General features: G+C 45.2%; 1 protein-coding gene across 21 annotated transcripts in view; it reads right to left on the minus strand.

Annotated features, from left to right (window-relative positions):
* Positions 1-23,326, minus strand: part of PMCA (plasma membrane calcium-transporting ATPase 3) — a 489,190-nt gene that overhangs the window by 89,648 nt on the left and 376,216 nt on the right. For 17 of the 21 annotated variants that reach the window (XM_084603899.1, XM_084603850.1, XM_084603721.1 and 14 more), the window contains 4 exons: positions 9,253-9,378; positions 7,808-7,945; positions 5,490-5,528; positions 944-1,003 (listed from right to left, as the gene is read on the minus strand). In XM_084603899.1, coding sequence (XP_084460025.1) covers positions 944-1,003; positions 5,490-5,528; positions 7,808-7,945; positions 9,253-9,378 — 363 coding nt within the window. The remainder of the gene's footprint in view (positions 1-943; positions 1,004-5,489; positions 5,529-7,807; positions 7,946-9,252; positions 9,379-23,326) is intronic. The other 4 variants (XM_084603461.1, XM_084603432.1, XM_084603668.1 and 1 more) reach the window with 2 other exon arrangements.

Here is a 23,326-nt window from a genome sequence, read left to right on the forward strand (position 1 = left end):
GAGCGGCAAACTCAGCTGACATGAGCGGCATGGCTATCACTATGTTTCTGCCCTCTTCTAGCCATCTAAGTCTGTGATAAGATTTAGCACTGTGAAGAAAGGGTATTTTAATGTCATTCGTTTTTGTGCTGTGAGCAGACATCAGCTAGTTTCAAGGTATACTAGTCTACCTCAGCTATGCACCTCTTAGTACAGTTAACAACCATAATTTTAGTTACATCAAACAAACAACCGACTAAAATGCACACTTACAAAGAGTAACATGTCAAAATAGCACTTAACAGCAACACAAACCAGAAGTGCAAAAAATACCAAGGAAATGCGTGAGACAACAAACGCATGCAGAACAAGCTTTATTAGGCATCCTAGCTGGTAGGTAGTAAAGTCAGCATTCCATTACACTGCATTAGTACACTACAATCTACACTGTAAGTGCACGGCTGTCCAGCAGCAAACATAAGTGAACTGCTGGGCGCAGACTTTTGCAAACCAAGTTAGTGCAGACATTCACCAGAGAGAGAATGAGACCATGAGGAAACTGCAATGGCTGCCAAGTGACCCGTTGGGCAAAAATAAACCTCCGAGTTTTCAAGGACCTCTGCTCCCAGTAAACACACCTCATTGTTAAAGGCTAGTCAGCAGGCACATGCATTGTGTAAAATTCAAAACACCGGCTGGCAACCCGCATTCCAGCAGTCAAACTGGCCACACGCAACCTGTGTTCAACCAAAGCAATCAGTGCACAACGCATTCGCAGGCAGTCCTAAGGATTGGAAAAGGTGAGGGATAACCCAAAGGAAATGCAAACCAGAGGAACCAGCCAGCACCCAAGGCAAGGTAGGAGGAGTCTTAGTGGTTTGTGGATGAAGCAGAACACTCAAGCTAACAAGAAAAAAAAAAAAGACAAGGGCAGACTTGATGGTCTCGGTGAGGCATACACTACCATTTGGGTCAGGTTGGGTGAGCGGAGACAACTCCTTTTCGCCAGCTTCGACGTAGCATGCTGGGGGCATGATGCGCGCACAACAGGGTGGCAGCAACAAAGCAGGGTTGAGAACAGCAATAAGGGATGGAGGAGGAAGATATCGACCACACAAAGGAAGAAAAAAACAAAAAGAACACAATGTCAAAAATCAATCAGAAACAAAAATAAGTTACGAGAAAAAACCCTTTCCCTTCCTCCTCAAAATTAAAGAAAAAAATAATTGCAAACAAAGTAAACAAAGTCCTTAGCCCTACTGCTTTATTTCAAAAAAGAAAAAGCAAGATGGCAGGATTTGGGGCGCTCTGTATTCCTATTGCAACAACTTTGCTCAATTCTGCAAAATATGTGTACAAGCTCCTTGCATCCAAGTCCCAAGGCGAAGGCGGTACTATGCAATCCATTGTAGTTACATTCTCCATCAGAAAAAAATATTAAGCTAGTTGGTCAGCTAAAAATACAGATCACCTGTCGCGTTATTAGCCTGAGCACAAAAATGCAAGACTAACCACATAACAAGTTTCCACCTGCAGTAACACAAGAGCCAGATTCACTAATTAGCTTTGCAGATGACAACAATGGCCCAGTCGCTTTGCAAGCAGCTCTTATTCTTGTTCCATATTTCCAGAAGGCTACAGCCAAATACAGACAGCAAAACACTATCTACAGGGGCATATCTAACCTTCAGGCACAATTTTAAATCTCTCACATTTTGCTGTTAAAAATGAGTCACCTTCCTCGATTACTATGCCACGAGGTAATCCTACTTCAAAAGAAAGCACAGCCCCAATGAGTTCAAAAGGGTCAAAAGTACATAATTAAAAGGGCCCCATACTACAACGAAGGATCTTTTTGTATATCCCAAATGTTATACTAAGAAATTTAAGTTGGTATTTCTAGTGTACCTTAACAGAGAAAATGCAACACAACACAGCTGCCATGGATAAGATTAATGATTACCACATAAAAGCAAAAGCTAAACATGCAGCTCATGAGCTCAGAAGAAAATACAAGTATTTTTTTTCTGCTCTGCGACATGTTAATACTAATAGTGAGCATGTTAGTCTGAAAGTAAGCTTTAATGATCCTGGGAATCATTAAAAGAATGACAAATGGAGTACAGTTCTACTGCTGTGAAGCTCTAAGTGCTTCTAGAGAGTCTGCTACGAAGGTCAGCGCAATGCAGAGAAATATTGGTTAAAAAAAAAAAGTAGGCTCATGCCACATATATGTTAGTAAGCAAGTAAGCAACAAGCGACCTTAGGAAATGAAAAGAGCACTACTTCCTCTGCTTCATGCATCTGCATAGAGAAGCGGTCACAGCTGCAAACAGAGCATCCTTCTGCATGAAGCTCAGTCATGGACACAGAAGAGGCAAACCTTTGTTAGGTGGCAAGCTCAATGACAACTCTTAGTTAAATCAGCCAGGAGTGTGTGCGCTGAGCATGAGAATGTTAAGTTTTGCCCGCAGCAGTGCCAAGAATTACACCCTTTTCACAAAAGCGTTGTACAGCACGTGGGTTTTGTGGCCAGATAAAATTGTTACCACAGAATGCAACAGACAGAAATCACATGACGCAACCATTAGAATAAAAGACAGAGCACAGAAGCCTCCCCCTTTTTCCACTAAAGGAAAAAAAAAAAAGCAAGAGGAGCTCTGAGAGGTGGGCTGGCTGCACAAAATGCAAACCTAAATCTCAATGCTACTGTGTAAAATATGCAAAGTTAACTACAGTTTAATCAATACACAGTGACATACACATCACTGCTCCATAGGTGCAAACAAAATGCATAGTATGATTTTACTCAAATATGGCGCAATACTGGGGTAGATATGCTAGCCCAAATGGCAAGTGCTAAGTTGAGTTAAAATTTTAAAGAAAGCACCCAATGCAAATCTGGCAAGAACAGGTGATTGCTTGGCAGTTTAAGGTCAGTCCCCAGAAAACTACTTCAGCAGATAAAACTGGGCTCCCTCCCCAGAAAGTAAATACAGTAAAACCCCGTTAATATGTAGCTGGCAGAGATGTGGGAAACGTATGCACTATCTGGTAGTACACCTTAGCCAACTAGTACAAATTTGCCATTATTCCCACTAAATTCAGGCACAGTAAATGTTCCATGAATACACATACATACATGCATTTTATTGGTGTGCCGTTGACCAGAAATCCGTCACTTTCAGTTGCCGCCGTGGCAGTCGTGTGGTGACAACCACAGTCTCAAAACCGAAGAGACTGGGGACAAGCACATCCCACACACGGGCCAGTGCGCTCTTTGTACTTCTATTTTCAGCAGAATGAATAATGATCAACTTCTCCTTAACTGTCAGTGCGCAATACTTCAGTCGAGTAGGCTTCGGCATAGTGCTGGCCGTTCACACACACACTGAAGTGACAACCGCTTTGTGCTTCACACAGCACCCTCTCTAGACAAAAGATGCCACCACAAAATGTGTGTTGCCTACCTGCGACAGATCCACAATGCAAAAGCACACGCAGTGCGAGCAGTGCAAGGTTGGAGCGAGACGGTGATGGTAGTATTGGCTGTACCCTTTTTAACGAGAGACCACGACATCAACCGCATGGTCAAGCCAAAAAGAAAAAGGAAAGAAATGTTGCCCAAAAAATTCAAATCCTCACAGGCACGCTTGAGGTCCAATAGGAGCAGACCTCCGCACAGAGGCTCCATTCCACCAATGTTCAAGATTACGCTTTGTTGCGTCCGTCGACTCTTCAAAGCCAAGCGCCGCCAATAGTGAATTCGTACTGGCCTTGCAGCTCATCACCACATGTTGCAGTGTTTCTTCTTCTGCAACACAAATGGGGCAGTCTGTCGGTAGGCTTGCCGTGAAGCTTGCTCACCACATTCTCGTCCATAGAGCACCACAGCGTGCCTCTGCCAGCAGTCCTCTTGTATTGTCATAGCAGTCCATCTGCTTCCACTGGACATACAGCGCCAAGGTTGACTTTGTCGCTTCAACCCATTCGGCTGTCTCCGCTTGCTGCACCTGCTCGCGAACCTTCGTGGGTGCACGCCCCGGCCCTGCTATGCAAACTGTTGGGAGGCAACCATATGTTTCCACTCAAGAAAGTCCCATGGATCCATACCTGGCGAGCGATATGGCTGGCAGAGAAACTTGAGAGTAACCGCTTAAACAGGTACTTCGCCACAGCCTCCCGTGCCACGAAGGTTGACAAACCCATGTCACCTTGCATACCTTCCACCGCTACGTGTTTGGGAATCCCCAGCGCGAGATGGCCTGCATCACGCTGACGCCACTCCAGAAATTATCTCGTCGCTGAGGAGATGCACAAGACCGCATTCCCATAAGTCAGGCCCGAAACCACCACCAGCCTCCACATGGCCCACACCACCTCGTAGCTATTGAATGACCACAGCGCGTGGCGGCACAGTTGGATCACCTTCACTTTGAGATGCTTTTCATGCTGTAATAAATAGTTACATCCACTGCTGATGTATACACTTAGCCGTATGTGCGCCTCGTGCAGCGTCCATGGACCAACTGATGACCTTCCGTTCCCCACCTCAGGACCACTGATTAGCACTCATTAAAACGCAGCCGGAGTGAGCTCATGGCCGTGCCAAACATGTCCAAGAGCCCTTGGAGTTCTGCTCTGTCCCCAAGCAGTATGATATCACCAGCATACAGCATGACAGGGATCCATCGCATCACAGGTTGTCCCTCCTAACCTACAGCCTGATGCCTCTGTGTCACCTCTACTACATACAGCATGTATAGCAATGGGGACAGTGGGCAACCCTGCCGCATACCTCGCTACATTGTAACTTGTGCCGCTGTGTAGCGCCCCCACACCACCACTGCTGCTGCAATGTCAGAGTGCAACACCTTGAGCAGATACACTTCATCCTCCTGTAAGCCTAGGTCTGTGAGGACTTTGTATGATGATGATGGTTACCATGATAGGGCTGGTGACATTTCTCAACGATGTGTTCCCGTCAGCATAGTCGACGCTTCCTGGGCTCCTTACTGACATGGACAGCACCGCACTCATTGAAACATGACCGAAATGACAGCAATGCTGTATCGCCGGTAGTCCGCATGTTAATAATGCTTTTCGGAAAGGTGGAAAACGTTCCACATTGTAGCATGGTACTAGCAAAACTGCGACGGCAGGTACACGTTAAGCGGTGGGCACTTCGTCAGCCACTACGTCTTAAGCTGCCAGCCAATACATGGGATTCAATGGTGGCTAAGCTAGAGAATTCTCACTACGTTTTAGCCACTACTTGGTATGCGGGTACATATTAACAAAGTTTTACTGTTTTTTTTATAGCTAGGCCTAATGTAGTGAACATAGTTTTCATTTCATCCTACCCCTCTGGCACAAGGGTTAAAAAAGTAATCAAAAGCAGCCCTTGCCTCTGCTAGTACAAGAAAGGGTGCCTCAAAAAGGAAAAGCGAAAACAAAGCCCTGCTGCGAGAGAAAAAGCACAGCATGTGGAAGTGAAATGGCATCGTCACCTGGTTCCCCTTTCTTCTTTCTATGCCCCTTCTTAGCATCTGGTGGGTCGCGCACATGACAAGCGCAGAGAAGAGAGCAGATGTGAGAACGGGGGGAACAAGGCAGCAGCAGGAGGAACACGGAGAAAAAAAGAGAAAAGCACACAATTATTACAAACAATGCACACACACACAACACATCAAGATCAGTGTTCACAGTACCACACAAAGGTCACTAACCTTTAGTAGAAAGAGCAAAATGGAAGGCAAGGTGAGGGGAACAGGTGACAGTTTGGACAAGAAAAACCTAGCACGCTAAAGGGACATGCAAGGACACACAAAACCAAAGTGGCATTTAGTCGAGCAAGTTAACATTGTGGCGACTGCATCACCAAAGCAGACCAGCAAAGACGTATGCATTATGTTGGTCAAGACACTCTAGATGATAACACTCTCGGAATGATCTTACAGTTAACGACAATCAAGCTGTCTTTGCTCGAATTTTCAGCTGCACACATTAGCTCATTTAAAGCTGCTATAAAAATAAAACTACTTGCTCTAAGCATCATTTCAGTGAAAATTTTGTTTAGGAAATATAATTTTATGAAAGTAACAATCTCCTTCGCCTTATGAAGTAGGACACAGTAACAGAAGTCCATTAGAGATATCTGTTGGAGATATAATACTTGGAGAATTTGGACAGAGAAAAAATTCACTGTTGAATGTGGCCAGTCAAACCAGGAGGATTTTTCTTGGTCACAGAAAAACGAACAAATAGGAAGACACCCAATACAGGTATCAGAACATTACCACACAGCATGCAATTAACATGTACATACAAAACAGCACGCTCATTTAGTATGTGTTAAGGCTCAAGTAATACGAGAGACCATCCTCCACATGATGACTGCAGTAGCATGGAGCCCATAAACTAGCAGATCACAACTATGGTGCAGAATGATTCACCTAACCCTGCTGAGAGCATAGGACAAGTTAATTCAAAAGACATGACAGCATTAACATATGGACGACATTATGCATGCACAAACGCATACTTTCAACTCAGCCCCTGCACCTGACAAAGTTATGTGCAGGCCCCACACAAATTCCTGCACAGTTTCCAATGTTACAAAATTTTGCTAAAGACTACACAATACCTGTGCATTGTTTCATAATGCACAAAACGAAGGCCCTATGTTTTGGTTTACCATGACCAGTTTTACATGGCTACTGTTTGCACTTAAAAACAGCTTCTCACAAACGAAAGAAGTGCACTGCATTCTGCAGGTGTATGCAGCTACAAACAATTGCCATACAAACCAAACTGGAACAGTGACAACTAGAAATGTTGGATTACTCAGACATGACTGCATGGGAACCTTTTCTATGGTCCTCCTGTTGGCACTGCTCAACAGCACAGGCCCAGTGAAGTAGGTGCAACAATTGATTTTTATGAGCCAAATGATCACAGTGAGACTGTGGTACCGCCGGGTACCCACCGGTTGTACAATGGGTACAAGCTTTCCCCCGGTCTGGTGCTCGGCTCTTTGGGGTGAAATGTTTGGGAAAGGGGTCATAGGTCCCAAATAGTTGCTCCGATGTGGCAGTGATCAGTTCCGCCATCGGACAACAATAAGTCCGCCTTGTGCGGCAAAAGCCCATTATGTGGCCCTTTTTTACCGAAGCGGTGGCCTTGTGGTAGAGCATCCGCCTCGCATTCGGGAGGTACCGGGTTCGATCCCTGGTGCCGCCGGTTACCCACCGGTTTTTAAATGGGTACAAGCTTTCCCCCGGCCTGGTGCTCGGCTCTTCTGGGGTGAAATGCTTGGGAAAAGGGGTCACTGCCCAAATAGTTGCGCCGATGTGGCAGTGATTCGTTCCGACTGTGAATTAATTTCAATCGCTGGGTTTTTTAAGCATTCACCGAAATCTCAGTGCTGGAATATTTTTTTCAGTTCAACCAGAGACCTCAAGCATGGCAAAACACAAAGCCAATGAGCCACCACAACAGGTTTGTTCAGATTCCAGGCCAATCATACGTTTTTATATCTGTTGACATTGCACTAAATAAGGTGTTCCTTCCTTCTAGAAAAAAGGTTGTGAAATGGTCGCTTCTTGTGCTTGGATCCAAGAAAAGCTACTTGATAAAGTAGGAATCATGAAGAGTGGCAGTGGGCATGGAAGGCAGAAACAACTTTTGACCAGATTTGCACAAAAACTGAAACAAGGTCTACAAACAGACTGCACAATGCTCAAGGAATGTTAGGAACATGCACAGAGAAATGTCAAAAAGCCTTGCCTTTTACAATTACAGCCTACATGCTAAAGAAAGGGCTCACCTTTCTTCTTCTTCTTCTTCTTCTGCTCCTTGCTCTCTGTGTGGGCAGCTCCCAGTAAGGTGAGAATGATGCCTGCCTGAGAATTGACGCCCACCGCGGATACCAAAACTTTCCCACTTCCTTCCATGACGTGTGTACCTGAAAGTGGGGCACACAACCTGAGCCAATTTCTACATGCAGTGCAAAACATTAGGAATGCATTTTCACCTCCTTTTGTCTGTCACGGTTCCAAGACAAAGCGACAATGTCAGGTGCACTAGCGTCTATCACAGCAGTGTCTTTAATTGCTCGTGTGTTACTGCAGCAAGTGACTTCAAAATAATGTCAGATGAAGGAATGCTCACTGTGGACAAAATGTTTTATTTACTACATCCAACAGCAACATTGCAAAAACAAAAGATTGTTAGTTTGGGCCAGGTTCTGGCGCGTACGACCTGACGACATAGTCTGAAACCTATTGGACAAGTTGCATCACCTGGCACACACAATACATACCGCATATTTGTCTGAATTGCAATAATCGTGCCAGATGGCGCAACGTGTCCAGAAAGTGGCCAACGCAGCTAGTGCTTTTGGATATCAGACTCATCAACTGCCACCCATTATAATCTCACAATAATGGCTTCGTCTTTTGACGGTACCTTTCATGAGTGCTGCTGCCAATCTCCGAGGTCACCTTCATAAGCAAAAGGCGCAAACTTTGAGGAAAGAAGAGAAGCACGGGCAGCAATGAACGACAAGTGAAAGCTTTGAAACTCAAAGAGCAACGCGAACAAGAACACCCTCCAAAGCAATGAGCGACAGTGCCTACTTTGGATGTCAATGGTCAGTGAGAACGCGAACAACTTTGCAAGGTGCGTCCGAGAGCCCTCGTCAAGAAGCTAAGCGAGTGTGCACACAAGCACTGCACAGGCACCTGACGCCCACCCCCCCTCATTTGTGTGATGTCTGTAACGTCAATGCTAAAATTTCACAGTGGTTGCCAGTGTTCATGCACAAACTACTAGGGGTCGAATTGTTAATAGGCCACTTCAAGCCACCATCAGAAGTGCAACTTGCGTTGATTACAGACAAGTCGATGTAACCAGCACGAATATGTGCGTCACTTCAGTTACCACATGCCATAACTCCCTGTCCTGGCCATGACAGCACATGCGTCATTAAAGCTATGTTTTTTTCAAAATCTGTGCTTTGTTTGTGGCAATAGAACATGGGTCAACGCAGGGGGATAATCTAGGCATAGCACGGTTAGACTGCCATATTTTTTTTCTTTTGCAACATATGCATACAGTCACTTCCTAATAAATAATGGACAGTCATGACAGAAATGCACAAAAAGACCAAGCAGACATTTACTACACTATTGTGGTGTACAACTCAAAAGGATTATCATCCAACAATTAGCCACAACTATAAAGAATACTTGAGGGTGGGGTATGACATACCTGAGAACAACATGGGATCTATGTGTTCTCCCTTTTTGACGTGATCTGATTCACCCGTTAGTGTGCTCTCATCAATTTTTAAGTCATTGCTCTGGATAATGATTCCATCCGCAGGCAGTAGATCACCTGCACGAAAAACAAAAAGAGCAGATTGTTATGAAAGCACTTGGGAGATTGACCCAAAACTGCTGATGAACTAAACGAAGGGCATCATGCTAGGAAATACTATAATAATAAAAAATAGGCTCTATGCTTCCTTTACCAAAATGGGTACAAAAATCTGATATTTCCCATACACACTTTGTCACATACTAGTGCCTTTCCAGCCAGAAAATGGTAAAAGTTCACAAGATAAGCCCCCTTTTCAAGCATAAAAGCTGCAATCCTTTAAAGGGACACTGGGAGGGTTTTAGCATTTTGTGTATAACTGCATCACATTGCCTCTCTCCAGCACAAAAACCAGTTTCTCAAAATTCCAAGCAGAAGTATTTTAAAAGAGCAAAATTAGAGAAACTGAAGCCCAAAAGTACATTTCGATCAGCTTGTGACATCACTATTGACCAATTTATAATGTCCTGGATATGACTACAAAACCTATTGTGTGCATGCTCATTAGATGAACTGACAATTGACTTATGTAAGTGACAGCTACTGTTTGCCTGAAATGACCAAAACAAACTTGTCCTGCAGCAAAGGCAGTGTATATAGACATCCGTGCATCCGGTGATGTCATGCACTTAAGGATGCCAGTAGAAATCACACCAATGAGGCCACGAAATAAGAAATTTTGCGACTTTACACTGTAACAAAACGTTGAACTGCAGCAAAATTTGGCACAAATGAGCTTCAAACTGAGAAATATGCCCAGAAAAAAATGCCGGAGTTGCTCTTTAAGATAAATCTGACAAGATTTGCAAACCTGGACAGTTTATCAGAAGTTCAGATAAAGAGGTGCTTCAAGTACAAAGCTTTGCAAGCCCATAGAGGCACTAGTGATAAAACAGGATTCAGAGAAGCATGTTTTTCATTGCACTTTTAGGCAGTTGAAAAAATAAGCTCTAGCATATCTTGTACAGCTCCTGCCCGCTCAGTCCCAAAAAACAGTTCCTGCCTGTGACGTTTAATATTGCCAGTTGCACAAATTCCCATGGGGCCCACGTATCAAAAAATGGCAGTTTTGATCGGTTAAAATTCGGGCATTTACGAATAGTGCCCATGACCGTTAAAGTTGCAGACTTTCAGATTATTGATAAATGCACGACAGCCAGGAAAATGAGTTTAAGAGGTGCTGCAGCAAAACTTTTTAGACATAACAGCCGTAGAGGTAATTAAAGTGAAAAGAGAAAAAAAAAATTTCCAGAAGGCAATAGCAAAAAGCTTCTATTGACTGCTTCTAGATGGTACAATAAATCGGCACCCGAAAAGTGCGTTTCAGAATTAGCAACATTTTAAAGCGGAGTTTCCCAACTCGTATGATCCAAAAGCTCTGCATTAAACTGCCCAGGCAGGAGCTGTGCAATGTTCAACTGTGCTATGAGGGACGACACAGTCAACCACTCAAGCATCCATCCCTCCCTACAACTGCTCTATTACTTTTGCATGCACCCAATTATCGCCTCAGAAACTCCACAATCTTGACATTAGAGTGATGAAACAGTAGGACATGCCTACCTGCATGTCACATGTCAGGACACCCATAGTCATCGAAGCTCTTACCAGGTAAGAAAGGTATCTATACACCCGATCGTGCTCACTCTGTCAAGTTCTGTCATGCTCTTGGCATGCTGATCTGTTGCACTGGCTTTTCTTGGCATAATGCAATGGCTGACAAAGGCTGACTGGCCAGGTGCTGCTGCAGAATGCCAGTCAGTGAAGGACCGCAAACAGTTCTTGTCAGATAACGTACACTACTAGTCACATATTTATGTTAACCAATGCTTTTCAATGCACAATAATCTTTCTGCACCTATTGTGCAGCACCCTGTGCAACAGTTTCTGTTGCACTCATACTGGAACCCCTTTGTTGACCACGCTTGTTTGCAACACCCGAGCAGTGCTGTGCAGAGGAGGCAAAAGGAAATTCTAAGGCAGGTGCTTACTTGTACTAGCACTCTACTGCAGCTGCAAAGTGATGCAAACCCTAACAAAGCAGCTACATTAAGACTTGAATTGAACTTTTCATCAAATATAATGTACATTGTTAGATTTAGATTTGACTCACTTTGCTCTGCAGCACACCACCAAAACAGTACTCTAGACAGTAAATGGGACACACAAGCTCTACCTCCACACCCTATTAACATACTTTGTTATACCAATCCAATCAACTTTTAGCATTTCCTCGGTAACTCAACATGACTGCTGTCAAAATAATGCTCCTAAAAATTGTGTTAAGCAATTAATTCAAAAGTCCCTAAAGTGAAAGCCCCTATTATGCACATCTGAAGTAAAAACACGCTCAGTGCCAGCAATCTTTAAACAGGCAAAAAGGTAAACGCATAAGGGCAGCAAAATGTTTTGCTGTCACTCAAGTATGAACTCCAACAGAAACTTACTCCTTAGGCTTTGGAGGATTAGGGAACACACAATTGGAAATGCCAAGAAATATATTCGTCTCAGTTTACAACCATGGCAGGAAGTTTACATTCCAAGTAGTTACCCATTGATCCATGCGTAAGAATAAAGCATGTGCGAACATAGGCCTTATTATTTCATTCAGTAAAGCCAGTATAAGCAAGCTGACATGATGCAAAAATCCACAAGATTCCTGTACTAAAACAAATGAAGTCCACCATAACTTCGCACTAAAAGTGTAATTTTAAGAAAAATGTGGGATGCCAGATTATTGTCTATCCAGTAATGCAGGAATATTGACAAATACTACTATTACCTTTATAACTGAATCAGTGCAAGTTTCAAATTCACTAGATAATGCACAGTTACTACAGCTTTTGCAACAAGTCGGACATGCATTACCAAGTCAGAATCAGATGTAAAAACACCAAGGACAGAATGCATTGACGTCACATTAGAGACATCATACGAGCTTCAATCAACTCAATTTCTTATTCTCTTTCCTGGAGACTAAAATCCTTGAATAGTTTAGAAATCAAGTGAAAGAATAAATCAGACCCCCCCCCCCTTTTTTTTTGCAAAGAGTTACTTTTCCCCTGCGTCCCGTTTTGATTGCCTAGCAAGCAGAAATGACAGAAAATGAAATAATCATGACTGCATATTAGGAACAACATGCTCAGTGAAGCAGGAAATGTACTGCCACTCCTTCCACAATTCTAAGCCCAAAATTTGCTGGGGAACTCACTTCAGTCCAAGCTCATTTTCTGCTGTATACCAAACCAATCACTATAACTAACTCAATTTATTTTTTCCAGGCTATAAATATATTGCACTTGGAATAACACTTTCTTCCATCATTGCTTCAAATCTCCTATGATGCTGGAATACTAATAACTAAGCATCACACTGCTACCCCAGCCTCTTGAATGCTTGTGCCTTAAAGACTGAAACTATGACTTTTAAGGTAACTAGGATTTACTTTGCTTGTATCCTATCGAGAAGAAAAGGGTTGGATAAAGTGTTACAAACGAGCCTTAAATTAATGCACAATTTCTTTCAATGCAAAGGGAGACATTCCTTCAGGAGAGAAAAACTGAGCAGAATGGAAATGCTGTAGTAGCGCCACAGAAGTTGCCATTAACACTGGTGGCTTTTCTGAACGTCTCAATATTGTACGGTAGCACTTGCACGAACGTCTGTTCTTTTCTAGAACCAGCTGGCCCACAGCGCGTGACGCTCCGAGCAGCAGTCGGCGATGATGATGATGATGATGTATCTATACAGATGAAAGAGGTGAAAGTTCACACACTGTGCTCACACAAATACCCCCCGACAAAAAAGCGGCCACCCTGGTCGCTGGGCATAAGGCTTCATGCGCGAGACGTGGACGATCTCTTCGGAGCGATCTGCAACGGTGTGCAAGGGAATAATGCGATAGTTCACCGCAGACGTGTGGAGTACTGTGTAAGGGCCAATGTAACGATGGAGGAACTTCTCACACAGGCCAGGAATGCGGACTGGTGTCCACAGGGGAACTTCATCACCGGGGTAAAAGGAGGGAGTTCGATGGCGTTGATCATACAGGGCTTTGCGTTCTTGTTGGGCATCTTCAGTGTTCAAACGGGCAAGTTGGCGACACTGGGCCATACGAGTGGCAAACCCTTTGCCCAGAGATTCAGACATAGAGGAGGGAGCAGAGAAGAAAGTAGTGTAGAATACTGTCGATGGTTGACGGCCATAAATTAAAAAGAAAGGGCTATAACCAGTAGTGTGCTGAACAGCAGAATTGTAGGCGTAGGTGACAAAAGGTAAAACGTTGTCCCAGTTCCGGTGATCAGGAGCGATATACATAGATATCATGTTAGACACAGTGCGATGAAACCACTCGATGAGTCCGTTGGTCTGAGGGTGGTAAATAAAAGCGCGCAGTACTTCCTCAAGGACTTGAAAAAGAAATGTCTTTCCACGGTCGCTAATGAGAATACGGGGAGCTCCCTGACGCAAAACTATCGCACGCAGGAAAAAATCAGCGACTTCAGAGGCGGCACCGAAGCGAAGAGGGGCGGTTTCAGCGTACCGCGTTAGATGGTCGATGGCAGTGACAAGAAAACGCTTACCGTCTGACGTCAAAGGGAGAGGACCAAACAAGTCAATGCCGACCGTATCAAACGGCACAGATGGACAAGGTAAAGGTTGCAGTAGGCCAGCAGGAGGGGATGCTGAATGCTGGCAGGATGGACATGATGAAATGTATTTGGCGACGCTGGCAGAAAGCCCAGGCCAGAAGCAGCGGCTCTTGATACAGTCGTAAGTTTTAAAGTAGCCTAAATGTCCAGCAGTGGGGTCGTCGTGGTAAGCCTCCATAATTTTAAAACGACGGTCGCGTGGTGCAACGGGTACCCAACGTTGACCTGTAGGGTGATAAACGTCGTGGTAAAGTGTTCCATGGTGAAATCGGAACCAACGAAGCTTACGGCGCAAGTGACTGTTTGGGACAAGCGATGTTTGTGCGGCAGTAAGGGTCAGTCAGCTGCAGAGACGAGAAATCAGCGTTGATCTCGAGTGGAGCTATAGCGATGGGTGCAACATTCAGGTGGCCAGCAGAAGGCTGACTCGGATGGCAGGAGGAAGGGGAGGCCGTAGGTGGGGCCGCGTCAGTAGGAATCAATGGGCAGCGAGAGAGGGTGTCAGCGTCAAGGTGTTTTCGCCCAGATTTATAGGTGATGGTGAAGGTGTACTCTTGAAGATGTAGCACCCAGCGACCCAGTCGACCCGATAAGTTCTTCAGCGTCATGACCGCCAACAAATTGCGTGATGGTCTGTGACAATGGTGAAGTGGCGACCATACAAATAAGGTCAAAATTTTTTGATCGACCAAAAAACAGCGAGGCACTCTTACTCGGTAATAGTATAGTTACGCTCATGCAGTAAGCGTACGACTGGCATATGCGACGACTTGCTCTTCAGACACTGCGTTGCGTTGCAAGAAAACCGCGCCAATACCGTGGCCACTGGCGTCTGTGTGTAAGTATGATGGACGCGTCGGCGTCAAAATGGCGAAGCACAGGAGTGGAAGTGAGTGCCTGCTTGAGAGCTCTGAAGGCGTCTTCACATTCAGTGGACCAGGTGTAAAGAACTTGGGAAGACACGAGCTCGTGTAACGGTGTCGCAATTGTTGCAAAGTTCCGAATAAAACGGCGAAAGTAGGAGGCTAAGCCAAGAAAGCTGCAAAGATCTTTCCGACGTTGGGGCCGAGGAAAATTAACTACAACCACAATTTTTTCGGGATCAGGCTGGATTCCTGCCTTACTGACGACATGGCCGAGTACTTTGATGGTCTTACTGGCAAAGTGGCATTTCTTGGTATTCAGCTGAAGCCCCGCCTGGGCAAGGGACATGTGGACTTCAGTGAGACGCTATAAGTGCTGAGCGAAGTTTGACGACAAGACAATGATGTCGTCGAGATAACATAGGCATGTTTTTCATTTCATGCCGCGAAACACGGTATCAATCATGCGCTCAAAGGTGGCCGGCGCATTGCAGAGTCCGAAAGGCATCACGTTAAACTCGTAGAGACCGTCGGGGGTATAAAAGGCAGCCTTGTCCTTGTCTGCATCGTGCATAGGAATTTGCCAGTATCTCGAGCGAAGGTCGAGACTGGAGAAATACTCAGCACCTTGGAGACAGTCTAATGCGTCATCAATACGAGGCAAAGGGTAAACATCCTTGCACGTGATCTTGTTAAGTGCCCGGTAATCCACGCAGAAGTGGACAGAGCCATCTTTTTTTCGAACCAGAACCACAGGTGAGGACCAAGAGCTCGTGGATGGCCGGATGACATTTCGAGCAAGCATGTCAGCAACTTGCTCCTCAGTGACTGCGTTCTGCTGCCGAAATGCGATAAGGCCGTCGCCGAACAATAGCAGAGCCGTCCGTCTCTATGCGATGAGAGGTGACGGAGGTCTTCCCCAATGCTGAGGCGCACACATCAAAAGACTCAGTGCCGCAAGAGGACGTCTAGCAGAGCTGTGGACTGCTTGGATGTGAGGTCAGGGCTGATGGCGGCTGCGAGCGCAGAGGATGTCGGAAATGGAGGCTTGGCAGCAGGCGGTGGTGCACTAGAAAGTGTATTGAGGGGAACGGGATCACCGTCAAAAATAAACCCAACTGTGGCGCCTCTGGGCAGTAAGAACGGCTGGAGAGTTGTATTCAGGGCCGCAACCACCGCGCAACCATGGGTGAAAGAGGTGAGGCACGAGGTAAGAGCTAGGTCGTCGGAGGTCACCGAGGAGCGGGCATAACGAAGGCCTCGCCATCGAGAGGGTAGTCCAATGCCACGATGATCAGCTGCTCGCGTCCTGAGGGCAGAACGAAATCAACTGCTGCGAACACGTGTGGCGGTGAACAATCAGAAGTCGGTAATATCTCGGGGTCCGCAAGATGAATAAGGTGCTCACGGCAAGAGATGAGGGCGGACGCCGACGAGAAGAAATCCCACCCCAAGATCATGAGATGAACGCACGTGGAGAGCACAATAAATTCAATATGATGCCGCTGGTTATCAATGAGGACACGTGCTGTGCATTGGCCGGTGAGTTTCATAAGAGTTCCATTAGCTCCACGAAGCGGAGGACCCTCTTCTCTTATGGCCTCTCCAATGGAGTCTGTTTCCACCGCCTGCCGCACCTCGGTGGGGTCACCACCGCCCCACTACTGCTCCTCCGCTACAGCCGTTCACGTGCAAGGGAAACGCGCTTTCGCTTTTAGCTTCGCCCGCTTCAGTTGCAACCGGCAGGTCCGGACATTTCGCCCCTTATGGTTTATACAAAGGCCGTAATCAGCATCGAACGTTTATCGTGTACGAGAAATAAAACACAGTCAACAATCCGCTCACGCGCACGCGCGCCTTCGTCAGTGCGGTTGTGCACGGTCGAACAAAGCTTCGGGTACACTTCAACATGTTTTACCCCTAAGTTTTGTACAAAAACAAATTTACCAGGATATGCAATGTGCCTTTGAATGTTTTAAGCAGGTGTAGAGCAACCTGACGTGAGTGCATGGTGAACTGTTGTGTGGAGATTCTGTTAACCGCTACCGTTTTCGTTTAGATCAGTAGAGGCACCGGCAAAAATTCATGGCGAGTCTCAGATTCAGAGTAAAGAAGAAAAATTTATTCATATAGTAAAAATTTCACTTGTTTAGTGGAGTGGGCTGTTCTAGCTTTGTTCAAAACATATCAGTCGGATATGTATATGTATATGTAGTCTCGCGACTACTTTTAATCAAAGAAACGGGCATAAACAGTTATGTAGAATCGAAAAGAGCGGCCAACAATAAAAAAATTGTCCTTCAAGTTACACATTGCACTAAATATTCATCAATTCATCAAAATGCGACCTGCGTCTAGAAAATTCAGTCTCAAAATCTTCCTGCACGGCTTGTGCACATAAGGAGTTGGCCTCTCGGTCTTCTCTGTCACTTTCCTGGTATATTTAATTGAGAATTCTGAGAAATGTTCCAAATATCAAAGAAGCGGACCTAATAACATAGCTGTTGTCAATTCCTTTCGGGCAAATCAGTGTTGAATTCTGAAATGCTGCATTTGTGTGCATAGTAGGTGCACGGCAGCTTTTTCCAAAAAAAAAAAAGAAAAAAAGAAAAGAAGCTTGTCCAATAGGGCAACAAGCTCTGGTTTCGGATAATGCAGTCCACTAGAATATTGGCCTCGTAGAAGAGCGTACTACATGGGTCTGCTTCTTTCGCTAGTTTCAAGAAGAATAGCGCAAGCGTCACACCCGAAATTAACTAAACGATATATCCAGCGGCGTAAGGTAAACCGGAATATGTGACAGTGGGAAATGGGATGGTAGGAGATGCCATCACTTCCTTCAGTGCCTTGATTTTGCTCTCAGATGAAACGTCCGTCCTGGCAATGTAGCCATGTGCCGCTAGCTGTTACGGCACTCGCATCTAGCATATATCATTCCCTTCCGCACATTAACCTTACTTTCCCGAAGACAGCCTCAATGGGTCGCTATATAGGGCTTGAAATGAGTCTTCAGTGAGTGTCCTTCTTCAACACTTTAGAAGTTTCTTGCATACTTTCGATATAGCAGGTGAACTCATTTAAGTCACTGCATCGAGTATCACCTTCATCATTTATTGGCCTCCTTTTACCACTTCGGGCACAAGTGGTGTCAAGAATATCAAACCAGTTTTGATTGTTTTCATAATAAACTTAATGTCATGTAAAAATTTCATTTAAGCAATGTTTATTTGCAAAATTAAAATAATGTTTATAATACATCACATTGGCTAATATATGAATTGTAATAACATTTAAAACTCAACCCTACAACGTTTACTTTGACTGTTATACAAATACTTTATATCATGCAAACATTTTGCAATTTACATTACATTTTTATGAAATTATTTTCATCTTTGGTGCTACATGGATGGTTTCGCATCTAGCGCTGAAAGACTGTTTTGCTTTTGGAGACGAGTTGCTGTCATGTTAGCCTTGAAGAAGCTTCGATGTGATCACTGCTCATTCAGTTTTTTTTTTTTTTTTTTTCTATTCTTGTACAGGCTTGGGATAAATTCGAATTAAAATGGACAAAAGTAGCTACCATGCTGCAATGTATATGTCATGCTTGTCGAACGTTTGCTAAACGACAGTGTTTTTATATCCATTCACGTGTGTAGTACGTTGATGACATGCTGCTGCAGAATCTACCTTCTGTGTTCTTTCATTTCGGGGCTGCACTCACCACGAAACTCACGAGCGACAGCGCGAAACCAGGCAAAAGCCACCCGCCGCCGCTGAAGCAGACGCGGAGCGAACAGTGAGCAGGTCGCGCCCCTTGCAGCGGCGGAGAGCGCAACTCAAGGAGAAACATTCCCATTGTTCCCGCGGCGATTAAGAAGGCCGTAAGAAAGAGCGCGCGCTCTCCCTCGAGACCGGCCATGGTATGGCGTTAGAACATTGTGCAGATGAGAACACAGAGAGAAATGCACGACGGAATAAGCGGTGCCGGTGTCGATGAGGGCCTCAACGTACAATCCTTCAACAATCACTACTAACATATTCGACGGTCGCCTAGGAGGAATTGTAGATTTCGAACTCGAAGCAGCTTTCCCTCCAAAAACTGCTTCGGTTAGTTTTCCACTCTAGGTTCGAAGGGTTGCGAGACAGGACAAAGCGGTGACGTGCGGCGAAAAGGCGAAGGGGATCGGCGTCGGGAAGGATGCGAGGGCCGTGAAACATCGGTGGAATCAGGAGGAGAGGAAGAACGCCGGTAGAAGTCTGAGTAGGGCAGTGTAGAATCATCAGGCTGGCGCACGTGGGCACGTTAAAAGGGAGCATAACCCCGTTGCTCGTCCTGCTGGCGGCGGCGACAGACACGGGCAATGTGGCCACGAATCCCACAATAGCAGCACGCAGGGCAGGAGGGGCGCCAGGCTGTAACAGGATGGGGCACTGTAAAATATGGTGCCACGGCAGCGACGTGACCACACACGGGTGTCGAACAAGTCGGGGAAGGCGGGGCGAGTTGGCGTGAAGTAATCTCGGCAAAGGTTGGCCAGGAAGGTTGGGAGGCGATGGGAGGCGGCGAGGGAGGTTGGGAGGCAATGGGAGGTGGAGCAGGTGCCACAGTGCAGTTAAAATTCGTCAGTTCATCTTTGATGATGCTGCGCAAAGTCACGGTTGCCGGCGGAAGAGTTGGAGATACAGCAGTGAGGTTGGCGAGGCCGTAGAGCTCCTCTCAGATCATGGTGCGTATTAGGGACCGCAAATTTCCATCTATGAGGAAGCCACCATCACTAAGGTCTTGCATGAGGCGGCACAACTGTAGCTGGTCCAGACGTTGACATGTAGATGTGATGTCAGACACGGACGACGGACTTTAAACCACGAAGGCATTGAAAGCAGCAGTGTTGATGCCCTTAATTAAGTGGCGAACACGCTCAGGTTCAGGCATAGCAGCGTTGACACGGCGACAAAGGGTCAGAACGTCCTCGATATACGACGTATAGGACTCGCCGGGCTGCTGGAGACGAGCTTCGAGTTTTTTCTTTGCCTGCTCTGAGTGACCAGCCGGAGTGCCAAAAACTTTCTTTAGCTGGTCCGTGAATGTAGGCCAGTCAGCGACGTCATCCTCATGATTGAGGAACCAGGTTTTGGCAACGTCAGCCAAGTAAAGGACGACATTGAGCAGTTTGTGATCGTCATCCCAGCGGATAAATGTACTGACCCTGTTATATGTAGTTGTCGAGCCAGTCATCGATATCTTCACCGCGAAGGCCGGCAAAGATCTGGAAATTGCGCTGGCGGCTGGTGACTGTCCAGGCAGGGGCAGCCGCAGTAGGAGCAGGAGACGCTGGGGGTGAGCGAGCATAGTTGCCCTCATCCATAGCACAGGGCCGTTGACGCAAGCGAAGGCCTGAACGGAGCTCCAGGGAGAACGGTAGGTGGGTCTAAAGCGAGAGGTGGGGAATACGAATCGCACCTCCGCCACTTGTAAGGTAGCACTTGCACGAACGTCTGTTCTTTTCTAGAACCAGCTGGAACACAGCGCGCGACGCTCCGAGCAGCAGTCAGCAATGATGATGATGATGATGATGATGGATTTATACAGATGAAAGAGGTGAAAGTCCATGCACTGCGCTCACAATATTTTAGTTCTCATTTCGAAACTCAAGTCGAAACCCCTTTTGAAAATTAGCTGGTGGTTAAAGTCCGGTCAACCCTGGTGGGAAGCGAAAACTTCCCGTACAAGGCTACGCTCATTGCCAAGCTTGGATTAAACACATAGTGTGGTTCTCTAAGCGCAAAGCCCGTTCTTCATCGGTCTCTTCAGCACGCCTCCTTTCAGGGCCTCATTCAGACATGCTGTCTTCGCGTTTCAGCAGGGTGTTCGTCCTCCTCCACCTCACGCAGTGTTGTAACATAGGCAGGAGCCTGCGGGCTCCTAGTTGTACACGTATCGCCTCGATCTTGACAATGGTCACGAGACACTTGGTGGCCTAGGTGACTATGCCCCAAAGTCACATGGCGACCACCAGGCTTAACACAGAAGTTTGACCTTTAAATCTCCCTCAAAGTGAAAACCGTGCATACCCGACGGTTCGAACTATCTTGCGCAGTGAAGCCTGCCTGTTCCTGTCCCTAGGAATTTTAATCAGCAATAACAAGGCACCCTTATATGCCCGCATGATCAAAAGAGCAGTTCAGTTGATGAGCTAACTATACCAGTGTTTCTGAAATTTGTGTGAACAGGTCAGTTAAAGCCTGCCCTGTGTTCAAAAGCACTTGCAAGTGAAGAACGCAATGCCACTTTGTTCTAAGCAACGGTGACAGCTTCTTTCAGCTACAATGGCCTCTTCAGTGAAAGAGGATGCTGTGGTTGGCGAGAAGACAATTTGGTGCTTTGCATCAACTCTTCTTCATGGCTGTACACACTATTTTTATCCCACTTACGCTAGTACTTGTGGCAAGGTTTTCCCCATAAATTACTCAATCCAAAATGCAATGCAGATGGCAGCCAGCTATTTCAGAAAAGGATTTTTGCACTACACTTGCAATGAGTACCTGATACACAAACAGCCACATATCCTGGCAGTGGCATCAACGAGCAGATTTATTTACTTAATTTATTTTATTTACTTATTAATTTATTTCATTACGTTACTCACAGCACCTTGGTAAGGCATGACAGTGAGGGGGAAGGATAACACAGTCTACTCTTAAGGAATTACAGGTACAATGCACATGAAGCATGCATAAAATTAAAATAAACAAAAAGCATCAACAGGCATAATAAACACATGAATGCAAGCACTCGTCAATACGGAAAAAACAACAAATATTGCAACATAATAATCATTAGCTCAGGAACATAATGTCTGGGAGAGCAAACACACAAATACATAAGGACACAGTGGGTGTGACATCAGCAAGTCACAGCGATCTACTCAGAGTTTACAACGAGAACAACCGAAAGCAGCACTGTCAAACAGGTTTTATCATTTGCAAAGAAGGATAAAATGTGTCACTGGAAGGAAGCTGTACAACAGCGGCAGGCAAGTGATTCCATTGTTGAATCGTTCTTGGGAAAAAAGGCCTCTTTGAATGCTACAGTGTTACATTTGTATTCCTTAATTTTATGTTTGTGGTCCGCGCGTGTCGATATGTAATGAGGGGGAAAAAGATAGGTGTTACTGGAAATACCATTAAATGAATAATATACTGCATGAAGTAGCTTTAGGCGAAATATTCTGTAATTCTCCAGCTCTTCCCATTTCAATGATTCCTTGGTCTGGGTTGAGCTAAACTGCCTTTCTCGTAAGAGACCTGCTCAAGCCGAAACAAATTTTTTTCAGTAACCATATCAGTAACTGATGAATAAATACTTGCAGCTGTTACCATTCAGATGAAACTACGAAATGCTACCCATAAGCACAGAAAGCATGAGGACCACATTAGCATTTTTAACAGCTAATAACTGTTTCAATGGTAATAAGGCACATTCAAAATGAAGAAGCTTACTTAAGAACACCACATGCAAAGGCCACGTGCAAACAGTGCTCAGCCATGTCGTTAGAGGCAACTTTAGCCGGTATGGTACAAACGGCATTATGCATGAAGGAAACAATTCCAGGAAGGAGCACGAGGTCGTATGCTCAGCCCTTGCTCTGCGAGGGCCCTTTTGTGCACTGAACCCCACTACAATGTGACTGTTCCAGCATGGCACCTGTCCAGCAGCTTACCATGGTACATATTATAATTTGAGCACAGGAGCGATGCTGCGAGCAAAAGCAAAGCTCATCTAGTAGCTGCCATTGCCTTATCATGTGAGTGCTTCTTTTATATGGTGGTTTAAATTTTATTTTTGTGAATAAGCTTCAAAACAGTCACATGACATTCCTTCTCAGTCCTTTTTCATGCATGGAATTATGCATGGCACAAGAGGATAAGTTAGTGCCACCAGCAAATATTGTAAATGTCTCCAACAAAGCATCACATCAAGCTTTCAATACAGTCAGAGAGCCATGACACTTGCATAGACTGAACAGAGATAAACATCCAAATTTCATCATGCAAGTGTTTAGATAGAATTAAAAAAATAAAAAGGCAATAACTGCTTTTAATTGAATGGTATTGAATGGTAGATACTGCCAAACCATGACAAGCCTCTTTCTTTTTTAAAGCATGCATACCTCTCATAAAATGAATGAGCGAGCTGAGAAAATCTGTACTACCAATGTGAAGCGGTGATTCCCTGGAATTCACGAAATTAGCACTTGTAATGTACCGTACATGGTTTAAATCTAAATTTCACTGCAAAGCACTTATGGCAACCCTCAAGCTCTAAGCACATGAGTGAGGCCTCAACTGCTACAACCTTCTGATCTCTAGGGAGGGCTCTGGTACATGAATGAGGAACAAACCCGGTTACTTGTCACATATAACACCAACAGAAACCTGCGTAAAAGC

This window comes from Amblyomma maculatum, chromosome 1, assembly GCF_055883805.1.
Source record: "Amblyomma maculatum isolate TAMU_Amacu chromosome 1, ASM5588380v1, whole genome shotgun sequence".
NCBI classification, from domain to species: Eukaryota; Metazoa; Arthropoda; class Arachnida; order Ixodida; family Ixodidae; genus Amblyomma; species Amblyomma maculatum.